Genomic DNA, 20,284 nt, shown 5'->3' with positions numbered 1-20,284 from the left:
TTTTAAGGAGACTTTAGTTCCTTGGCACACGTAGTCCCATTTCAGTACTCAGTGACCATCTGTGGCTAGTGGTTAGGGTGTGGATAGATACAGACAGAACATTTCCATCACTGACAAAAGTTCTAATGGACAGTCTTCGCTAGAGGGAAATTTGATCTTATTTATTAAAACATTGACTGTTTAGCTCTAACCCACAATTGCACATCTCAGAATCTATCTGAGAAAGTAACTTCATTACTATGCAAATATATATGTCAAAAGAGGTTTTACTACCATGTTGCTTATATTAGTTACAAAAAATTATTTAAATGTCCATCAATGATAATGGGTTAAATAAATAAATCATGGCACATCCACACAACAAAATATCACAGAATTGTTTAAGGAAAATTTAAATCAATATTACTAATATGAAAAAATATCCACATGTAAGAAATACCAAGTACTAGGATAGGATATATAGTAGGAACCTATTAAGGCAAAAATTGTACACACATATCTATGCATATGCTACCTGCATATAGTGTATATATGTACATAAACTATATGTATATATGTTTATTTGCACATACATAAGAAGTATGGACAGACTCAGGCCAATACTCTTCATAACGGCTTTCTTGAAAGATTGCTAGAAGAATATTTCCTTTTAAAATATTTACTATGAAAAATACTAAAAATACAAAAAAGTATATTTTGACAATATTGTTCCATAAAAGGAAATTTATTTAAAAAATACGACATTACTAATAATGTCAAAATCCCTTTAATTACTACTTACCCTGTCCCTTCCCCTCCTCCATTCCCCACAGTCAATCACTGTCATCAGTTTGATGTTCCTCTTTCTAGCTCACTTCTTATATTTTATACACACATACACATGCTTATGAACATACATGTGTTATGTGGCTTTAATTTACATAAACGGTATCATATAATATAACTCATTCTACATCTTACTTTTGTCACGCAACCTTGTAGTTTTTAGTTCTATCCATGTTGAAATAAATCCACCTACTCAGCTCTTGTAAATGACTACACCGAAAGTTGTCCATTTATTTTCCTGGTGACAAATATTGGGATCATTTCTAATTTTTTGCTGCAGTCAGCTGGCATCCCTGGTATACATCTGTGAGGGGGTCTCTAGGTCACAGTACATACTTAGGAATGGAATTGCTAGCTTGTAAGTGTATGCATCTTTGACTTACTGAAAACTGCCAAATTATTTCACAAACTAGCTCTCCACAGTGGTTGCACCAATATTTACTTCCAACAATAACACAGAATAGTTTTCCTTTCTCCATATCCTCACCAACACTTGATGCTGCCAGTTTTTTAACATTTTGCCAACACAGTGAGTTTGACTGACTCTCAATTTGTTGTTAATTTTCACTTACTCAACTTAACTGAGGTATAATTTATAAGCAATAAATGGAATTCATTTTAAGAGTACAGTTTTTTGACAAGCGTATATACTCACGTAACCACACCACAATCAAGATATACAACATCAGGAACTTCCCTGGTGGTCCAGTGATTAAGAATCCCCTTTGCAATCCAGGGGACGAAGGCTCAGTCCCTGGTCAGGGAACTAAGATCCTACATGCTGCAGAGCAACTAAGTCCAGGAGCCACAACTACTGAGCTGGTGTGCTCTACAGCCCATGGTCCCCAACAAGAGAAGCCAGCAGAGTGAGGAGCCCGTGTACCACTAGAGAGTAACTCGTGCTCGCCACAACTAGAGAAAGCTTGAGTGCAGCAATGAAGACCCAGCACAGCCAAAAATAAGGAATAAATAAATATTAAAAAAAAAAAAGAGGCACGATCTCTATCCCCTCCCCAAGGACTGATGTTGAAGCTGAAACTCCAATACTTTGGCCAACTGATGGGAAGAACTGACTCATTTGAAAAGGCCCTGATGCTGGGAAAGATCGAAGGCTGGAGGAGAAGGGGACAACAGAGGATGAGATGGTTGGATGGCATCACCGACTCAATGGACATGAGTTTGGGGAAACTGCAGGAGTTGGTGATGGACAGGGAGGCCTGGCGTGCTGCAGTCCATGGGATCGCAAAGAGTCGAACACGACTGAGCGACTGAACTGAACTGAACTGAATTGGTTTTGTTTGCATGACTTGAATTGATCAATAGCAGGCAGTTCCTGGCCTAAGCTTTGGGGCCTGGCAGCATCCTCGTTTGCTTGGGGGAAGTCGGCCGCCATGCTGTAACAAAGCTTGAGCTGGACTCCTGAATGAGGAACATTCACAGAGAGAAAAGCCACAAGGGAGCAAAGCACGAGACACGTGAGTGAAGGCTATCTGGGTCTCCTAGCCGAGCTCAGGAAAATGCAGCAGAGGGAATGACCCAGCTGAAGTCACAGGGAGTACCCTGCAGCAGCCACCACCTGCTCAAATTCCTGACCCCAGAGGATTATGAGACACAATCAACTGTTATTTCAAGCCACTAAGTTTCACGGTGGTGCGTCACTCCGTGACAGACACCTAAAATACTCAGTCCTTAGACATCTTTTTTCATCCACCCCCGCCAGCCCCCACCTCAGCGATTCCAACCAGTCCTGTTGCTCAACCAGTTTGCATGCTGCTGACTCCAGCTCAAAACTTTCCCCAAACCTCTAGACTCAGAACTTCTGAGAACGTCTTCCTCAGTCTCTACGTGAATGACTAATAAGCATCTCAAATGAAAAAGGACTCATGATCATCCCCTTCGGGAGCTAAATCTTTGCCATCTCAGCAAATGACAAACTAACCTCATAGTTGCATAAGGCAAAAAATCTGGGATGCATTCTTATTTTTTGCTGTGCTGGGTCTTCGTTGCTGCCCTTGGGCTTTCTCTAGCTGCCGCGAGAGGAGGCTACTCTCTCTCTAGTTGCATGGGCTTCTCACTGCGGTGTCTTCTCTTGTTGTGGCTCAGGGGCTCCAGAGCACTTGGCTCAGTAGTGGCGGCAAACAGGCTTAGTTCTTCACAGCACATGGAATCTTCCTGGAGCAGAGTCAAACCTGTGTCTTCTGCACTGGCGGGTGGATTCTTAACCATTGGACCACCAGGGAAGTCCTGTGGATCATTCTTGATCCCTCTCACTTTCACACCCCGTGTCCAATCCTTCCGTAGATCTCATTGGCTCTATTTCCAAAATGCAAGCAGACCACTTTTAACCATCTCCAACACCATTATCCCGATCTTGGATTATTGTAGTAGCCTCCTAACTGGTTTCTCTGCTTCTACTCTTGCCTCCTCCTGCCCCACTCTTGCCCAAGTAGCAGCCAGAGTGCCTCTTTTTAAAAGTTTTAGTCAAAGCTTATCACTTTTCTGTTCAAAACCCTCCTGCGTGCATGCTAAGTCACTTCAGTCGTGTCTGATTCTTTGCAATGCTATGGATCATAGCCCACCAGGCTCCAAAGTCCAAGGGATTCTCCAGTCAAGAACGCTGGAGTGGGTTGCCATGCCCTCCTGCAGGGGGTCTTCCTGACCCAGGGATAGAACTTGGGTCTCTTCCATCTCCTGCATTGGTAGGCAGGTTCTTTACCACGAGCGCCACCTAAGAAGCCCCCAAACCCTCGTATGTCTTCCCAATAGCAAAGTAAAATCCAAACACAGACATTTTTTGTAAAAATATTCTGGTGATAAACCATAATGAAAAAGAATATTAAGAAATAAGAAGGTAACTTAAAAAAAAATCATATACCCAATAAGGGCCTTGTATACAGACTATATAAATAACTATTACAGCTCAAAAAGAAAAACAAATAACATAATAAAAATATGAGAAAAGGCTGTGAATAAACATTTCTACAAAGAAGATGTGCAACTGGCCAGTAAGTACATGGGAAGACACACAACATCACTAGCCATCAAGGAAATGCAAATCGAAATCACAATGAGATATTATCTTGTACCCAGTAAGATGGCTATGATCAAAAAGACAGATAATAACAAACATTGGTGAGGACGTGGAGAACCCTCATACATTGTTGGTGGGAATGTAAAATGGTGCAACTACTTTGGAAAAATTCCTCAAAAAATTAAACAAAGAGTTACCATATGACTCAGCAGTTCCACTCCTAGGGAGAATTACCCAAGAAAATTGGAAATGTAGATTCACATAAAACCTTGTACATGAATGTTCATAGCAGCCTTATTCATACTAGCCCCAAAGTGGAAACAACTCAACTGTCTATCAGCTGATGAATAAATAAGTGAAATGTGATATATCCATACAGTGGAATATTACTTGGCAATAAAAAGAAATGAAGTACTGATACATGCTACAACATGAATGAGCCTTAAAAACCTAATGCTAAATGAAGGGAGTCTGCTATAAAAGACCACATATCGTATGATTCCATTTGTATGAAATGTCAAGAACAGGCAAGTCCGACAGTAGATTAGTGCAAGGGGAGGGCTTCCCTGTGGCTCAGAGGTTAAAGCGTCTGCCTCCAATGCGGGAGACCAGGGTTCGATCCCAGGGTCAGGAAGATCCCCTGGAGAAGGAAATGGTAACCCAATTCAGTATTCTTGCCTGGAGAATCCCATGGACGGAGAAGCCTGGTAGGCTACAGTCCACAGGGTCACAAAGAGTCAGACACAACTGAGCGATTTCACTTTCACTTTCAGGGCAAGGGGAGGGCTTCCCTGGTGATTCAGCAGTAAAGAATCCACCTGCCAAGCAGCAGACACGGGTTCCACCCATGAGTTGGGAAGATCTCCTGGAGTAGGAAATGGCAACCCCCTGGGAAATCCCATGGCCAGAGGAGCCTGGCGGGCTATAGTCCATGGAGTTGCAAAGAGTCAAACATGACTGAGCGACTAAACAACATAGGGCTGGGGGAGGCTAGTAGAGTGGAGAACTAGAGCTCACACATGTGGGCTTTCTTTTTAGGGTAATGAGAATGCTCTAAAATTGACTGGTGAAAGTTGCACAACTCCACGAATATACTAAAAGCTATTAATTATATACTTTAAATAGGTGAATTGCAAAGAGCTGACTCATTTGAAAAGACTCTGATGTTGGGAAAGATTGAGGGGAAGGGGACGACAGAGGATGAGATGGTTGGATGGCATCACCAACTCAATGGACACGGGTTTGGGTGGACTCCGGGAGTTGGTGACGGACAGGGAGGCCTGGCGTGCTGCAGTTCATGGGGTCGCAAAGAGTTGGACAGGACTGAGTGACTGAACTGAACTGAAATAGGTGAATCCTGTGGTATGTGAATTTACATTTCAATAAAGCTTTTAAAAAACCCATCTTCCAATGGTCTTCAAAGTCTTCCACTATGTGAGCTCATCTCTCTCCATTATTTTTTTTTGCTCACGCTGTACCAGGCACTCTGGCCTCCTTCATGCCCTATAGACTCACCAAATACACTCCCAGTTCAAGCCACGGCTATGGCTCATGGTTGGGCAGTTTGTGCACTGAACAGAAAGCTCCTGGCTGAAGGGATGGGGGAGAAGAGGCATCCAGGCTTCTGCTTGCCTAGACTGGGACCAGGGATGCACCCTCTCAGAGGCGTCATCTTTTCTAATCAGCACACGTGACCATGCTCCTGCACATACTGTTCTCTCTGCTTCTTCTACCCCTCCCCCACATAGCCACATAACTTGCTCATGTTTATTCTGTTCTGTGCTCAAAGGTCATCAGAGAGGCCTCCTCTGACCATCTCCCCATGCCCCATACTTGTATCATGCTCTAACCCTTCACCCTCTTTTATTTTACTTCATAGAACTTACTGCTACTGGATAGGTAACATATATTTTGGTTATTACCTGTCTCTATTCACTAGAATGGAAGCCCCAAGAGATCAGGAACTTCGTTTAGTTCACTGCTGTATCTTCAGTGCTTGGAATAAGGTCTAGCATAGTAGGTGCTCAGTGAATATGTATTTTTTGGCTGTGATGGGTTTCCATTGCTGCGTGAGGGCTTACTCTGGTTGCAGGGATCTGGGGCTACTCTGCAGTTGCAGTGTGCAGGTTCCTCACTGAGGTGGCTTCTCTTGTTACGGAGCACAGGCTCGAGGGCACAGCCTTCAGGAGTTGCGGCATACAGGCTTAGTTGCCCTGTAGCGTGTGGGATCTTCCCGGACCAGGGGTCGAACCCATGTTCCCTGCATTGGCAGGCAGATTCTTAACCCTTGGACCACCAAGGAAGCCCAATAAATATTTCTTGAGTGAATGAATCAATGAAGTAAAGTCAAGTGATCATCAAAAGCTTAATCATGGACCAATCTAAGCCCATTCAAGGTGAAGGGAAGGTGAGGTTTTCAGTGGACTGGATGGATTGTATAATGAGGAAACGTAGCAGCATGTGGTACCTAAGTCTCAGTGACTGAGCTCATCTACAAGACCGGGCACCGTTGATCAAAACATAGACCGGAGAAGGGTGTGTGCCCGCGCTTGGGCAGGAGTAAGAGAAGCTTACCTCTTCTTTAGTGTAGTACTTCAGCAGGCCTTCTCTTGCCAAGAGGACAAACCTCCTTTTCAGGAACTGTGCGTTGTCCCTTCCCCGCTTCCACAGGAACCCTTCTCTGTTACCTGCCACCAAAGACGAGAAAGAGTGAACCACCACAGCTCTAAGACCAACAGGCCACTCTCATCTGCCTATTGATGACCCCGTGCCGTGCAGTCTCAGGGGTGGAGTGGACCTCCCACCTGCTGCTGAAATGTCTCGGATCTGATTTAGCTCTTACAGCTGCAGGATGTGGGGTCCTTTGCAATGCTGTATGATTTTAGTTGGGGGTCCCTCCAACTTTCATTCTTGGCTGTTTCCTAAGAAGACATAGTAAACCTTTGGGTGGGGACTTCCCTGGTGGTTCAGTAGTTAAGAATCCACCTGCCAATGCAAGGGACATGGGTTCAATCTCTGGTCTGGGAAGATCCTACATGCTGCAGAGCAACTAAGCCCATGCGCCACAACTACTGAGCCCACGTTCCACAGCTATTGGAGGCTGCCTGCCTAGAGCCTGTGCTCTGCAACAAGAGAAGGCACCGCAACTAGAGAGTAGCCAGTGCAGCAACAAACACCCAGCACAGCCAAAAATAAACAAATAAATTAAAATGTAAAGGAACCCTTAAGTAGTCAAAAAACTGTGAAACTGGACTGATTTTGAAAGAGGCCCAGCTTCACGTTGATATCAGCCAACTGAAAGTCTCCCAAGTACGGGAATAATGAGTGACCTCTAGGTCCCTGCTGGTGGATGAACACTCTGTGCTCCTGGCGGCTACGAGCGTTCAGCACTGGCTGCCTCTGGTCCTTGAGAGGACCAAATGTTTTGTACATTTTGCTCTCTGGGACAGTGTCCCTTTGGACTCACAGCAGAGGGGTAGAATGTGCCACAGGTCCAAGGCCACCGATGAGGTCATGCCCTCCACAAAGGCGGGAAGGGAGGCAAAATCCAGCCTATTCTCCTTCTCAAGGCTTGTGCCACACCAGGGGCTCCCTTAGCCAGAAACAGATTGTCTATTTCTACCTGGTCTCCCCAGGGGGTGAATCTTTTTGCAATTTATACTAAGACTCTGTACACCTTGTGGTCCTGCAGGGACCTGAAACGAATGAGCTTCTCAGCCAAGAAGACCATAAAACCCCACAAGCCGATGTGTTGCTATTTCAGAAGCAGAGGAACCCACACCTTGGTCTCCGGGGCCAGAGCGAGGGCGGCAGGTATCTCTCTGCTGATCTTGTTCCTAATACTCAGGCACTTTGTTTTCTAGAATACATCAGAATCAGCCCTCAAGAGATGATGAAAATAACTTTACCTGGGGGTGAGATGGTTTTCCCATCGGCCGTAAATTCCTGTCTCTCATACTTAGCTCGAATCCACTGTTCTTTTAAGACCCTAAAAAGAGAGAACCTTTAGTCAGCTGTGTCTGATGCATCCTCTTTTCAGGGCAATTTTATGAGACCCTGTAGCTGAGGATGGGAGCTTCACAGCAATGCCTGGCTGCCTGCCCAGCCTGGTCAACTTTCTCCACCTGCATACTATTAACACTTGGGACCAGGTAATGCTTCATGGTGGGGGACTATCTCGTGCTTTGTAGGATGTTTAGCAGTATCTCAGACCTCCACCCCCTTGATACCAATAGCAACCCTTCCCAAGTTGTGATACTCCAAAATGTCTGCAGACAAGGCCAGTATCTCACCAGGGAATAATATCTCCCCCCAGGGGCTAAATTCAAACCGCTATGCTATTCCAACCTCAGCCCCAATCCTCTAGGTCAATGAGACAGATGCCAGCTTTCCTGGACCGTCTAGTCTGCCACATTGCACTGTGTGTTCATGAGCTTAAGCCAGGAGAGTCCATGAGCCTCTCCCCAAGGCCCACCCATGAGATGTGGGCATGCTACAATGGACAGAGCAGTGGTCTCGGGGTCTGACCCTCTGGGACCTAGTCCTACTCTACCATTTATCCACTGTGTGACCAAGGGCAAGTTACTTTACTCCTCTGAACTTGGGGAGTATTCCAGTAATATTATATCTACCTATCCCTTATAGTTGTTGAGAGGTTTAAATGAATACAGAGGGCCTAATTCTATGCTGAGCACATAATAGGCGTTTGCTATTAGCCCAACCAGACATTGTCACCCACGACCCCTACAGAAAATCCACACAGCTGAGGGGACTTCATTCCAATTGTTTGGTTCCCTCTTGCCTTTTCCAGGCAAACGTTCTCAGGTTGATATGACCTTATGCTATGGCCACAGGGAATGACCTAGAACTGAGTACCTGACCCAAATTGGTCAATCAGAGCTTGGTCCTGGGCCATGGGGACCAAAAGAAGTAAAACTGAGAGAGGTGGATTGGAAGCCCTCTCTCCAAGGTTGAGCTGGGAGCTGGAGCTGGGAACATGAATATGGTGTTGCTTCCAGCTACAGGAAGAAGTATATTGAAAAGCAGAGACGTCACTTTGCCAACAAAGGTCTATATAGCCAGAGCTATGTTTTTCCAGTAGTCATGTATGGATGTGAGAACTGGACCATAAAGAAGGCTGAGCACTGAACAACTGATGCTTTCTATCTGTGGTGCTGGAGGAGACTCTCGAGAGTCCCTGGGACTGCAAGGAGATGAAACCAGTCAATCCTAAAGCAAATCAATCCTAAATATTCATTGGAAGGACTGATGCTAAAGCTTAAGTTCTGATACTTTGGCCACTTGATGCAAAGAGCTTACTCATTGGAAAAGGAGCTGACTCCCTGATGCTGGGAAAGATTGAGGGCAAGAGGAGAAAGGGGCGCAGAGGGTGAGATGGTTGGATGGCATCATCGACTCCATGGACATGAGTTTGAATAAACTCCAGGAGATAGTGAAGGACAGGGAAGCCTGGCATGCTGCAGTCCATGGGGTCACAAAGAATCGGACACAACTGAGCAACTGAACAACAGGAAGAACGCCTGGCTGAGAAAAAGAGGTAGGAATGGGAACCAGAGGGATTTCAGAGACTTGATAGTGCTGGAGCCTCCAGCCTGTCCTTCTGGAGGGTGGCTCCACCTCTGTTCTTTGTGCAGCCTGATCCAAACCCAGAAAATCACCTTGTGCATAAGCTGGTTTAAACTAGGTTTCTGTTGTGTGTAATCAAGAGCCCTGCTGAATGCACAGCCCTTGGCCCCAGGACACGGAGGAACACTGATCAGAGCTGGGAGAGAATGGAGACACGGGATCAGAGCTGGGAGAGAATGGAGACTGACATTCTAGAGGTGGAGAATTCAGGGGACTTTTAGAATTAGGGATGGAGTTTTAGTATTCAACCAGAAGGGATTACAGTTCAGGGCTGTAGTTGGGGTCATGACACATAGCATCTGTGTAGCACTGGCAGAGAGCCTTGAGCTCAGTAGGTGCTCGCCAAGTACCCGGTCCCTTCCCCTTGGAGCAAAGGGTTGGGTGGCAGCGGTGAGGCAAAAGGAGCCCTTTCACATTAAGCCTGGCACATCCCACAGCTGGGCCAGCCACCAGCCAGTATGCCAAGGTGGACATAGAAATAGATTAAAACTGGCATGAAGGGGGTTTCCCTGGTGGTCCAGTTGTGAAGAATCTGCCTTGCAAGGCAAGGGACACCAGTAGGATCCCTGGTCTGGGAGGATTCCATATGCTGAGGAGCAACTAAGCCCACATGCTCTAGGGCCCACATGCCACTGCTCCTGGGCCCACAGTGCTGCAAATGCTGAAGCCCACGTGCCTAGAGCCTGTGCTCCACGAGAGGAGAAGCCACCGCAGTGAGAAGCTGGCGCATCTCAACGAAGAGCAGCCCCAGCTTGCTGCAACCAGAGAAAGCCTGCACACAGCAATGAAGACCCACACAGCCAAACAAATAAAAAGAAGTAAATAAATCCTTTTTAAAAAATGGCATGAGGGGTGTCTTGTGAGATGTTTTACCTAAGTTATCTCCTTTAATCTCTACCATCATGCCTACCAAACGTAGGCATCACTGTCTACATCTCACAGATGAGGCTGCCACGAGTTGCAGAGTTCTGCTCCCTTGTCTACCTTTTCACAGCTGAATAGAGACAGAGAAGTGTACTGCAGTCTCCTGAGTGCAAAGCTGTGCCTGCTCTGCCATGCGCAGGTTGTTTAAATACCGGGACATCACAGGACACTAGATACAGTTGCATAGTTTATGCACTGTCCACCAGCATCCTGCCACGGTTAGAGGACAATGGCGGCGGAAATGCAGCCTGTTTCCAGCAAGCCACGCCTCCTGTCTGCCTGGAGGTAACCCTTCTCCCCATTTACACTCCATTCACACTCAACCAGGATGCTGAGTCCCTGGGAGAGAAGCTCAGGCTCAGTCTGGCCTGCAGAGGTCTGGGGTCACTACAGACCAGTGTCACCCCCACCCCTCACCCCCAGGGGACCTGAACCCTCCTGCTGCTCCATGGCATGCAACCCCAGTACACTGGACTTTTTTTCCCAGCACCTTGGTACAGTCACGAAGGCCCTGGTGTCAGATGGGCTAGTCCCAGCTCTGCCTCTATCAGCCTCAAGGTTTTCATCTTTATGATGGGGACAATGCAGTATGATCTCATAGGGTTGTTGAGAGAACGAAAATTAACACACACAAGCATTTAACACAGGGCCTGATACAGAGTAAAGCTCAATAAATATTTGAAAGTGAAGTCACTCAGTCGTGTCTGACTCTTTGCAACCCTGTGGACTGTAGCCCACCAGGCTCCTCAGTCCATGGGATTCTCCAGGCAAGAATACTGGAATGGGTTGCCATTTCCTTCTCCAGGGGATCTTCCCAACCCAGGGATCGAACCCGGGTCTCCCATATTACAGGCAGACGCTTTAACCTGTGAGCTACCAGGGAAGCCCCAATAAATATTAGTAGCTACAAGTATTTCTATGGTTATTATTTGGGGATCTGGGGCCTAAGCAGCTGCCTTGGAGCTATGCTGAGCTCTGGGCACGAGATTCCATGCAAAGTAGCTGAAGCACATTGATTCTGCTAGAATACTGGCATTACTCTTGTTAATCAAGTTAGTCATCACCTGTAGGCTATGAGAACATCAAGGCAAAGGGACAGAAACTAAAGCAGATGTCCCATTTCACAGATGAGTCCAGGAAACTGAGTCCCAAAGAGGGGAGGTGATGACCCAAGCTTCGAAGGTAGAGAGGGCCTTACACAGGTCTGTGTGTTCTCATGTACCAAAAGCTCTCCTGGCTCCACCTGCTGGGCAGGTCCACAGAAAAGACTGTCAGAGACAAAGGCACTGGAGACAGGGTAGCAGTGGGAGTGGGTGGGACCAGGAAATCACCCACTCACATGCAGTCGTTGGCCTGGGGGATATAGTAGAATGCAGGGACTCTGGCTTCGTACTTGGCCTTCACTCGGAGGTTCCCGTTGTGGGTCATAAACTGCAAGACAACAGCAACTTGGGGTAACGTTAGAACTTGAAAAAATGTGAAATGAAACCACAGTCTACCCAGAAGGCCACTGTTCTCACTGACTCCTAGGCTGAGTCAGGAGACACTCCTGGAGTTTGACATTTCCCCCAACCCAGCTTGGTCACGCGTGATGCTCACAAGTCCCAGCCTGGAACAATGTAACAACCACGCCTCATACAGGCATAGCACTTTACAGCTCTTCTCACATTATTCCATTTGATCCCCTCAATCACTGTAATATTACTGTCCCTGTTATAAGACAAGGACACCAAGGCTCAGAGAGGTTAGGCGACTTACCCAAGGTAACACAGCGAGTCAGTGGAGAGCTGGAATTTGAACCCAGACCTGCCTAACTCCAAAGCTCATGTACTTTCTCCACTGCCCTCCACAGATGGCCAGGACCACCAGCAGTAGTCCCTGCAAGTCCATAGGAGATAGATGGAACTGAAGGATGGAGCACTTTAGCGCTCCACCCCATAGCGTATGTGGGTCAGGAAGATTGCACCAGAGAGACCCAGGGGCATGCATATGTGTCAGGAGTGGCCCTGGCCATCAGTCAGCGCTCAGTAACATCGGTGGCATATCTGGACTGGGGACACATGGGAAAAAACAGCCCATTTTTAATCCATGTCTCTTGGAAAGAGTGAACCCTATTCTTTCCTTCCCCACTGGCCACTGGGTTGTCACAGGATTTGCATGGGCTTTGAGTCTCCATAGAGCAGGGTTCCCATTGGGCTACACTTAATCCCCTGAGCTTCAGGGATCTCACCTGCAAAGATGAAGAAGCTATAACTGGGGAGTGCTAAGTGTTAAGTTGCTTCAGTCATGTCCGACTCTTTGTGACCCCCTGGATTATAGCCCACCAGGCTCCTCTGTCCACGGGATTTCCCAGGCAAGAACACTGGAGTGGGTTGCCATTTCCTTCTCCAGGGGATCTTCCCAACCCAAGGATCGAACCCGTGTCTCCAGCATTGGCAGGCAGGTTCTTTTCCACTGAGCCCCCACGGAAGCCCATAATGGGGGAGTGATGAGGCACAAAGAAACAACCTTCAGGTTTATATGCCAGTTTCTGGTCTTTCTCCTGCACTAGAATGTAAGCTCCACGTAAGCAGAGACTTTATCTTCACTGCTCTGTCCTACACCCAGCAAATGCAGGCTTACAGTAATGAATGAATGAATAAAGCATCGAGCCCAGTGGTCTAGCACAGTGCCTGGCACAGACAGGGGTACTCAGTAAACATGGGTCTGCTTCCCCAGTTCCTTGAAATCCTCAGCCAGCCCATTTTAGGACTGCCTGCTCTCTGAAGGTTTTCTGGCCAGAATGGTGTCATCATCCAGGCTGAAAGTGTTCTCCATCTCCGGAGATCAGGAGAACACAGTGGCTCCCTCCCTGGCTAGGGGGACTGGAGAAGGGCTATGGATCATGAATCAGGATACTTCTGTTCTGGTCCAGGACTTCAGCTACTAAGAACAGCAGCTGTTAATTGACTATTTACTTTGTACTTGCCTTGAGTCAGCATTTAATCCTCATAGCAACCCTGTGAAGGGATAGTGGTATATTTATGATACACATGTGGAAAGGGCCCACAGCTAGTGTTAAATAACAGGCTCTGGACCTCACAGCTTGCAAGTAAGTAAGCCATGGAGCTAGGATTTGAACTCAGGGCCTCTGTCTAAGGCAACTCTAACTGGCTCCTTACTGCCCCTCTCTCGGCCTCAGTTTCCTTCCCTGGAGAACGGCAGCAGGCTCTTGTTCAAAGGCTCTCCACATGCGCCCCTTGCTACCTCCACGATACTGTCATCCCAGAAGTCAAGTCTGACGGATTTCACTTTGCTGATGTCTGGAAAGTTGCGGTGGACTCCGGAGCAGTTCAGACAGATAAAGATGCCCAGTTTGTAAGAGGCCCAGTCAGGATCTGCGGGGTGAGAAGGCAGGGTGGGGAGCTGGGTGAAGAGCTAGCTGAAGAAACCAGGGCTAGGCTAGGGGCGCCAGGAGAGGCAAGGGCTTGGCAGGTACCAACAGCCCATGCCTTCCCTCTCAGCCTCCCCGCCTTGCGCGAACTAAGATACCAGCATGAAACCCTCTGCTCAGCCCACTTGGCCCTGACGCGGCTGCGGCGGCGGCCAGAATGAAGATCTTGGAAGGAGTCCGGGGGATGGAGAGCGAGAGGCTGAGGCGGCGCGAAGTGGAAGTGACAGCACTTCAAGGAACCGAGAGGCGAGCGCGGAAGGACGCACCCGCAGCTCGACGCCGGGAGCTGCCGGTGGAGGGGGGTCAGAGTCCCTTGGCGTGCGTCGGGGCTGAGCGCGCAGAACCCCGGGGACGTCCGAGGCGCGGGAGGGGACACTGGACCATCCGGGAAGACCCGGGTCCGGGGTCTGGGAACCGTGGTGTGTGGGATGTTTGGTTCCGAGGGTGGGGGAAGGGGCTGGGTCCAAAAAGAAGAGGTCAAGGACCGTGGTCCGGGTGGGCAGGGTGTCTGGCAGAGGGAGGTGAGTAGAGTGGGCAGGGCACCCGGGGCTGGGATCTAGTGTCGAGGTCCAGAGGGGGCAGGTCAGGGGTCCCGGCTTCGAGTGGGGGCAGTACTGGCCGAGGAGAGGGCTGTCGGGGGCTCGGGTCCGAAGGTGATATAAGAGTCGTGCGCGGGGGTCTGGGGCCCGCCCGGATCTGGAGGCGGGGGACGGGACCCGCGGGCCGCAGGCCGGCCCAGAGTACCTGGCTACACGCGCCGCCGCGACCTTACCCGCCGCCCCGCAGTCTGCGCAGTACGCGTTGCCAGTGCCCGCCGCCTGCAGCAGCTCCAGCAGCCGCTTCTTATTGCGCTCGCGGTCGCCCATGGCCGGCCCCGGCGGGCTCAGGGCTCAGCCTGGCAGCCCCTTGGCACGCGGCAGTCCATGGCCAGCTCGCTCGCCCGCAGGTGGAGCGGGAAGCAGCCTCAGCGCCTGCAGCGAAGTCCTCGCCGCCAGCCCCGCCCCCGGGCGTTAAGCCCCGCCCACTCTGGACTTTCCGCCCCGCCCTCGGCTCGTCCAGTTTGCCCCCCTGCTGCGAGGATCCAGGGTGAGGCCCTCTCTAAGGCCTCACCCGTCTGGGAGGGACCCAGCGCTGGGCTTGGAGTCGCTCACTCTGGCCCCTGATCAAATCCTGGCCTATCACCGGCTAGCGTTGTGACTGTGGACAACCTGATCAACCCCTCTGGGCCTCAGTTTTCGCCTCTGTAAAAGGAGAATGAGGACATATGTCCTTGGAAAACTAGAAAGGTTCTAGCTTCCGTTAAGGCATTCTCCTGATGTAGGTGCTGTGCAGTGCTTAGTTGCTCAGTCGTGTCCGACTCTGCGACCTCATGTACCGGTAGCCCTCCAGGCTCCTCTGTCCATGGGGATTCTCCAGGCAAGAATACTGGAGTGGATTGCCATGTCCTCCTCCAGGCGAAAGCCCAGAGATTGAACCAGGTCTCCCGCATTGCAGATGGATTCTTTACCGACTGAGCCACCAGGGAAACCCAAGAATGCTGGAGTGGGTAGCCATTCCCTTCTCCAAGGGATCTTCCCTACCCAGGAGTCAAACTGGGCTCCCCTGCATTGCAGGTGGATTCTTTACCAGCTGAGCTAGTAGGAAATATCTATGTAGATCCTACATCTACTTAAAGACATAGAGATGTTAAATGCCACCTCCTCAGGAAGCCCTCCTTGATACTTAGCTAGCTTGGAGTGATCTCTCCAGCTTCTGGTCTTGCTAGAATACTGGCTCTTATAGGATCCATTTCTCCCTTTGGCCCTGAGAGCTTTCAACCAACTTTGCATCACAGTTATTTATATATTTATGTTAATTCCTCCCCAACTTCCAACACACACTAGTTTGATGTCAGAAGTTTTACTTCTGTATCCCACACAGCTCCTAGAAACAGCACCTGCACATTTTTAGAAGTTCAATAAATAGTTGTTTGACTGTGTTCCCCAGGAAGTGAGGCTTTACCAATGGGATACCACCGGGCACTTTTATCTGAGAATGTTCATCACTTAAAGTATGGGGAGAGTTTAAGTGGTCTTGAATCTGGGCATTTCATGAATCCCCCTCTCCCTTCCGCATTCTTGTCCTTCCTTGACATCATCCTCAGTGATGCACAGACTCCTGGTAAGGCACTCGCTGTGCACACGTGCCATTCCCTCTGTTTACAAACACCTATCTGTCATAAGCATAAGGCTTAATGCACATAGATCTTCAGTTTCCATCCTGATGGGTTGCAGCTGATCTAGCTGACCTGCCAGCATCTCCAATTCATCACACATGCATAAATGCATGCGAACATGTAAGGCAGCATGGTATAATGGAATGGATTCAGGAATCTAGACTTTGAATCTTGGCTCTATCACTTACTAGCTGTGTGGCCTTGGGCAAGTTCCTTCACTTCTCAGAGCCTTGGACTTCTCATCTGTAAAATGAGGGTCGAGAGATCACCGAATGGGGTCATTGAGACGGTCATTGGCACACAAAGCTCTCAAAACTCAGTGGCTCCCTTGCTTCCCCTCTGGGCAGCTCATGGGATCATCTGTTGGAATGCTCTGTGTCATTTCCCATCTTCTCCAGGGTGGAGGAGGTCAGGCCTCCAGGCCCTGGGGGAGGGGAATATGACCAAGAATAACCAGCCAGGACGGTCTTGGCTGTGGGGTGCTGCCTGGCCTAGGAACATCTCCAGAGGAACCAGTGAGAGAGCCTAGAGAAGGGTCAGAGACTGTTTACCAAACAGGCCGAAAGATGATTCATTTCCGCTGCTTTACATGAAATAGAGACAAAAATAGATCTCCCAGGAGAAAGATGGGAAAGGCAACCTGAGGTATGAAGGCACGGCAAGGGGGAAGAGGGGGACAAACAGGGGACAGGCCAAGGACATCATTTCTCCACTGACAATGCCAGGGCAGAATGGTGATGTTGGGATGGTTCTTGGGCGCTTTTGTCCCACTGAGCTGCCCTCCTTTGCACCCTGAGTCTCAGCATCCCCCCTCTGGAAGTTCCACGAAAAACAACTGAAGGAAAAAAACAGCATCTCTTTCATGGTGAGAAGCCAAATATTGAGAGGTTCCTTTAGTTTCCTCTCTTCCTTATTTCTGGAAGTTTCCAGTTAACAGAATTTCAAGGGACTTCCCTGGCAGTCCAGTGGTTTGGACTCCGTGCTTCCCCTGTAGCAGGTATGGGTTCGATCCCTGGTGGAGGAACTAAGATCCCACATGCCGCAGGGCTTGGCTAAACTTTTTTTAAATTAAAATACATTTTTTTTAACTAAAAAAAAAACGAACAGAATTTCAAGCCTCAAGATTTGCCAAGAACAAACAAACAAACAAAAAAAAAACAGAAACAAACAAAACCAGTACTGTTATACTTCTGGTGATGAATTTCTTCCTTTCCTTCTATTTTGGAAGGGGAGATAATTCTAATTTAAATGTATTGAGTGTTATTTTAGAGAGTTTTACAGTATTTGATCACATTTGCATCCCATGGAAGCCATCTGAGGACAGCTTGCTCCCCTCATGGAGGATGACATTAAGGTACCAAGGTCATCATCAGCAAGGGTGGGAACGGGGTTTACATCCAGTTCTCCTATTGTAGTGACCACCAAACCCCACAGGACAAGCCTCTCTCCCTTTAGTCTTCCTCCCACAACTGGATTTTTTTTCCACTTTAAAAAAATTGCGACGAAAATCTCCATAAAGTTGGCTGTTTGAATCATTTTCAAATGCACAGTTCAACGGCATTCATTCCATTCACAATGCTGTGCAACCATCACCACTATCTAGTTCCAAACGTTTTTCAAAGCCATAAGAAGAGACTCTGTAGCCCCCTCGTGGGAATTGGACATGATCAAAATCAAGCTCAGCTCTGCATTCGGGAGGCAGAAGCTGCTTCTCAGGGAAGAACTCTGTGCCAAAGGAGGTGACCCAGCGGAACACTGAGATCAGCCAGAGGCAGCCCCTCTTATCGGCTCAGTCTATACAGCAGCTGCTGGGGTGAGGGGGCAGTCGGGCCCTGGGACACAGTGTTCTCTGTAAATAAAGCTCCCAGGGTCCCTCAGAGCACAGACATCATGCTCCCAGGGTCAAGGTCTCTGTCGAGCTGAGCCCAGCCTCGACAGGGCTGGAAGAAAGCCTTCAACCGCATTCCCAGGCCTGGACTGGGCTTAAGATCCCCACGGGATAGACCACAACTCCCTGGAAATTTTAAATAATTATGTTTATTAGTTATACAGAATTTGAAAACTATAATTATAGGAAATTTGGAATACATAATAAAGAAAGAAAACACCACCCACACTTGTGGCCATTTATTCAGGGCATTATTCAGGGATTGCTGTATGTCAGGCCCCTTATGGGCATTATTATTCCATTTCCTCTTCAATATAACCCTGAGGTGTAGACTACTTTTATGGCCATTTTATAGATGAGATAACTGAGGCCCTGTGAGAGAATCTAAATAAATTTGTCCAACCAATGTTACACAACTGAGACGATGCATACTGGATGATACAAAGGACCAGATTTGGGATTCAAACCCAAGTTCATCTTGAGCTCTTTGCAACAAAATATGTTGAAATGTGTAGAGTTGACTTATGAAAATAGTAATGTTATACAGTTCAACCTAGTGCTCTTTTAATGGACCTATCACCAAGATTTACTATTATGAATATTTACATAGATTTCCTTCTAGTCTTTTATACATCTTTTTATCATTGCGGCCATATTTTTCATATAATTGTTTATCCTTTAAAACTTTCTTATCTTATATTACTATGGATGCTTCATGACATCATTTTAATAGCTTTATAATAGTCCATGGGGTATATGCATTTCCTTATTCTTGGACACATAGATCATGACTGATTTTTTGCTGTTACACATAGCACTATAATGAGTAACTTTGTACCCAAAGCCTTTTCCCTCTTTAACACTGAATTTTCAAGCACCCAGCTCTGCTCTACTTGCTCACTGGTCTCCCTCACTCATCCAAGATCTGTGAAGATAGAGTCAGATCAGTGTATCACCATTGTACCCCCAGCACCTGTCTGCCACAAAACAAGGATTCAATAAATATTTGTGAAAATAATGAAATAAGTGGGGGTAAAAAAAAATAGCAAGCAATAAAGTGAGAGGACTTGAGGTCACAAAAGTATATTCCTTTCTTTTTTAAAAAATTGAAGTATAGGGACTTCTCTGGAGGCTCAGTGGTAAAGAATCTGCCTGCAATGCAGGAGACACGGGTTCAATCTCTGGGTTGGGAAGACCCCTGGAGAAGGGCAACGCGCTCTAATATTCTTGCCTGGGAAATCTCAGGGACAGAGGAGCCTGGTCGGCTACAGTCCTTGGGTTGCGAAGAGTCAGACACGACTGAGCGACTAAACACCACCACCATGTGCTTAATTGTCCAATTGTGTCCAACTCTTTGCCACCCCATGGATTGCAGCCCGCCAGGCTCCTCTGTCCATGGGGTTTTACAGACAAGAACACTGGAGTGGGTTGTCATTTCCTCCTCCAGGGGATTTTCTTGACCCAGGGATCAAACTCCTGTGTCTTTTGCTTTGCAAGCAGATTCTTTACTCGCTGAGCCATTGGAGAAGGCCAATAACAACATACAGCACAGGAATTAATTTACTCATATGTATATATATTTATATATATATTCTTTTCCAGATTCTCTTCCCTTATACATTATTATAAAATATCAAGTATGGTTCCTTGTACTTTGCGGTAGATCCCTGTTGGAAGTGTTTTCCTTTCTGAAGGAAAGAAATAATGGGCAGGCATGTGTAACAGCTGAAACTCAAGCAGTCCTACCGAAGAATCTGATGGATTTCACCTATTTATTTGTCTGTTCAATATCACTTTGTCTTCACCAGCAGCTAGTACCAAGCTGAGAGGGACTCCCAACTGCCATACTCATGACATATTTCCAGGCTGCATACTATGTGGCAGGTACTGTTGTGTAGGTACTGAGGGCACAGTTATAAAGAAAGCAAACAGCTCTGCCTTCGGGCAACTTACCTTCAAGTGGGGGAGACAGAAAATGCTATAAAGGAAAACAGCCAGAGTAAGAAGATAGAAGGATATGGAAGATTCTATTTTGATAGAGAGGTCAAGGAGGTCCTCTCTGAGGAGGTGACTTTGTAGCAAAGATCTGGAAAGGAAGAGGTTAAATCAGCTAGGCACCCATCTGAAAGAAGAGGGTCCCAGCAAAAGGAGACAGTGAGTGCAAAGGCCCTGGGGTGGGGACATGCTTGGGGTTGCCCTGCTCACACTCTTCATGTCCAACTCCGGCTCCCTCTTTTCTATTCCATCCTCCTGCCCAGCCCTCACTGGTTTAGCAAATTCCTGCCCCCACCCGCAGATGCAAATCTTAACTTCCTGCAGCAT

At 47.7% G+C, this 20,284-nt stretch overlaps 1 protein-coding gene across 2 annotated transcripts in view; it reads right to left on the bottom strand.

Annotated features, from left to right (window-relative positions):
• ADAP2 (ArfGAP with dual PH domains 2) overlaps positions 1 to 14,819 on the bottom strand; it is a 30,149-nt gene extending 15,330 nt beyond the window's left edge. Inside the window, exons 1-5 of one of the 2 annotated variants that reach the window (XM_040244002.1) lie at positions 14,632 to 14,819; positions 13,673 to 13,803; positions 11,766 to 11,857; positions 7,765 to 7,844; positions 6,431 to 6,543 (exon numbers count right to left, since the gene is read on the bottom strand). In XM_040244002.1, the coding sequence (XP_040099936.1) occupies positions 6,431 to 6,543; positions 7,765 to 7,844; positions 11,766 to 11,857; positions 13,673 to 13,803; positions 14,632 to 14,725 (510 nt within the window). In that variant the 5' untranslated portion in view covers positions 14,726 to 14,819. The remainder of the gene's footprint in view (positions 1 to 6,430; positions 6,544 to 7,764; positions 7,845 to 11,765; positions 11,858 to 13,672; positions 13,804 to 14,631) is intronic. The other variant, XM_040244003.1, reaches the window with a different exon arrangement.
• Between the last annotated feature and the right edge of the window lie 5,465 nt (positions 14,820 to 20,284).

Source organism: Oryx dammah, unplaced genomic scaffold (assembly GCF_014754425.2).
Source record: "Oryx dammah isolate SB20612 unplaced genomic scaffold, SCBI_Odam_1.1 HiC_scaffold_8, whole genome shotgun sequence".
NCBI classification, from domain to species: Eukaryota; Metazoa; Chordata; class Mammalia; order Artiodactyla; family Bovidae; genus Oryx; species Oryx dammah.
The sequence above is the reverse complement of the archived record's forward strand: the minus strand, read 5'-3'. Positions and strand labels throughout refer to the sequence as shown.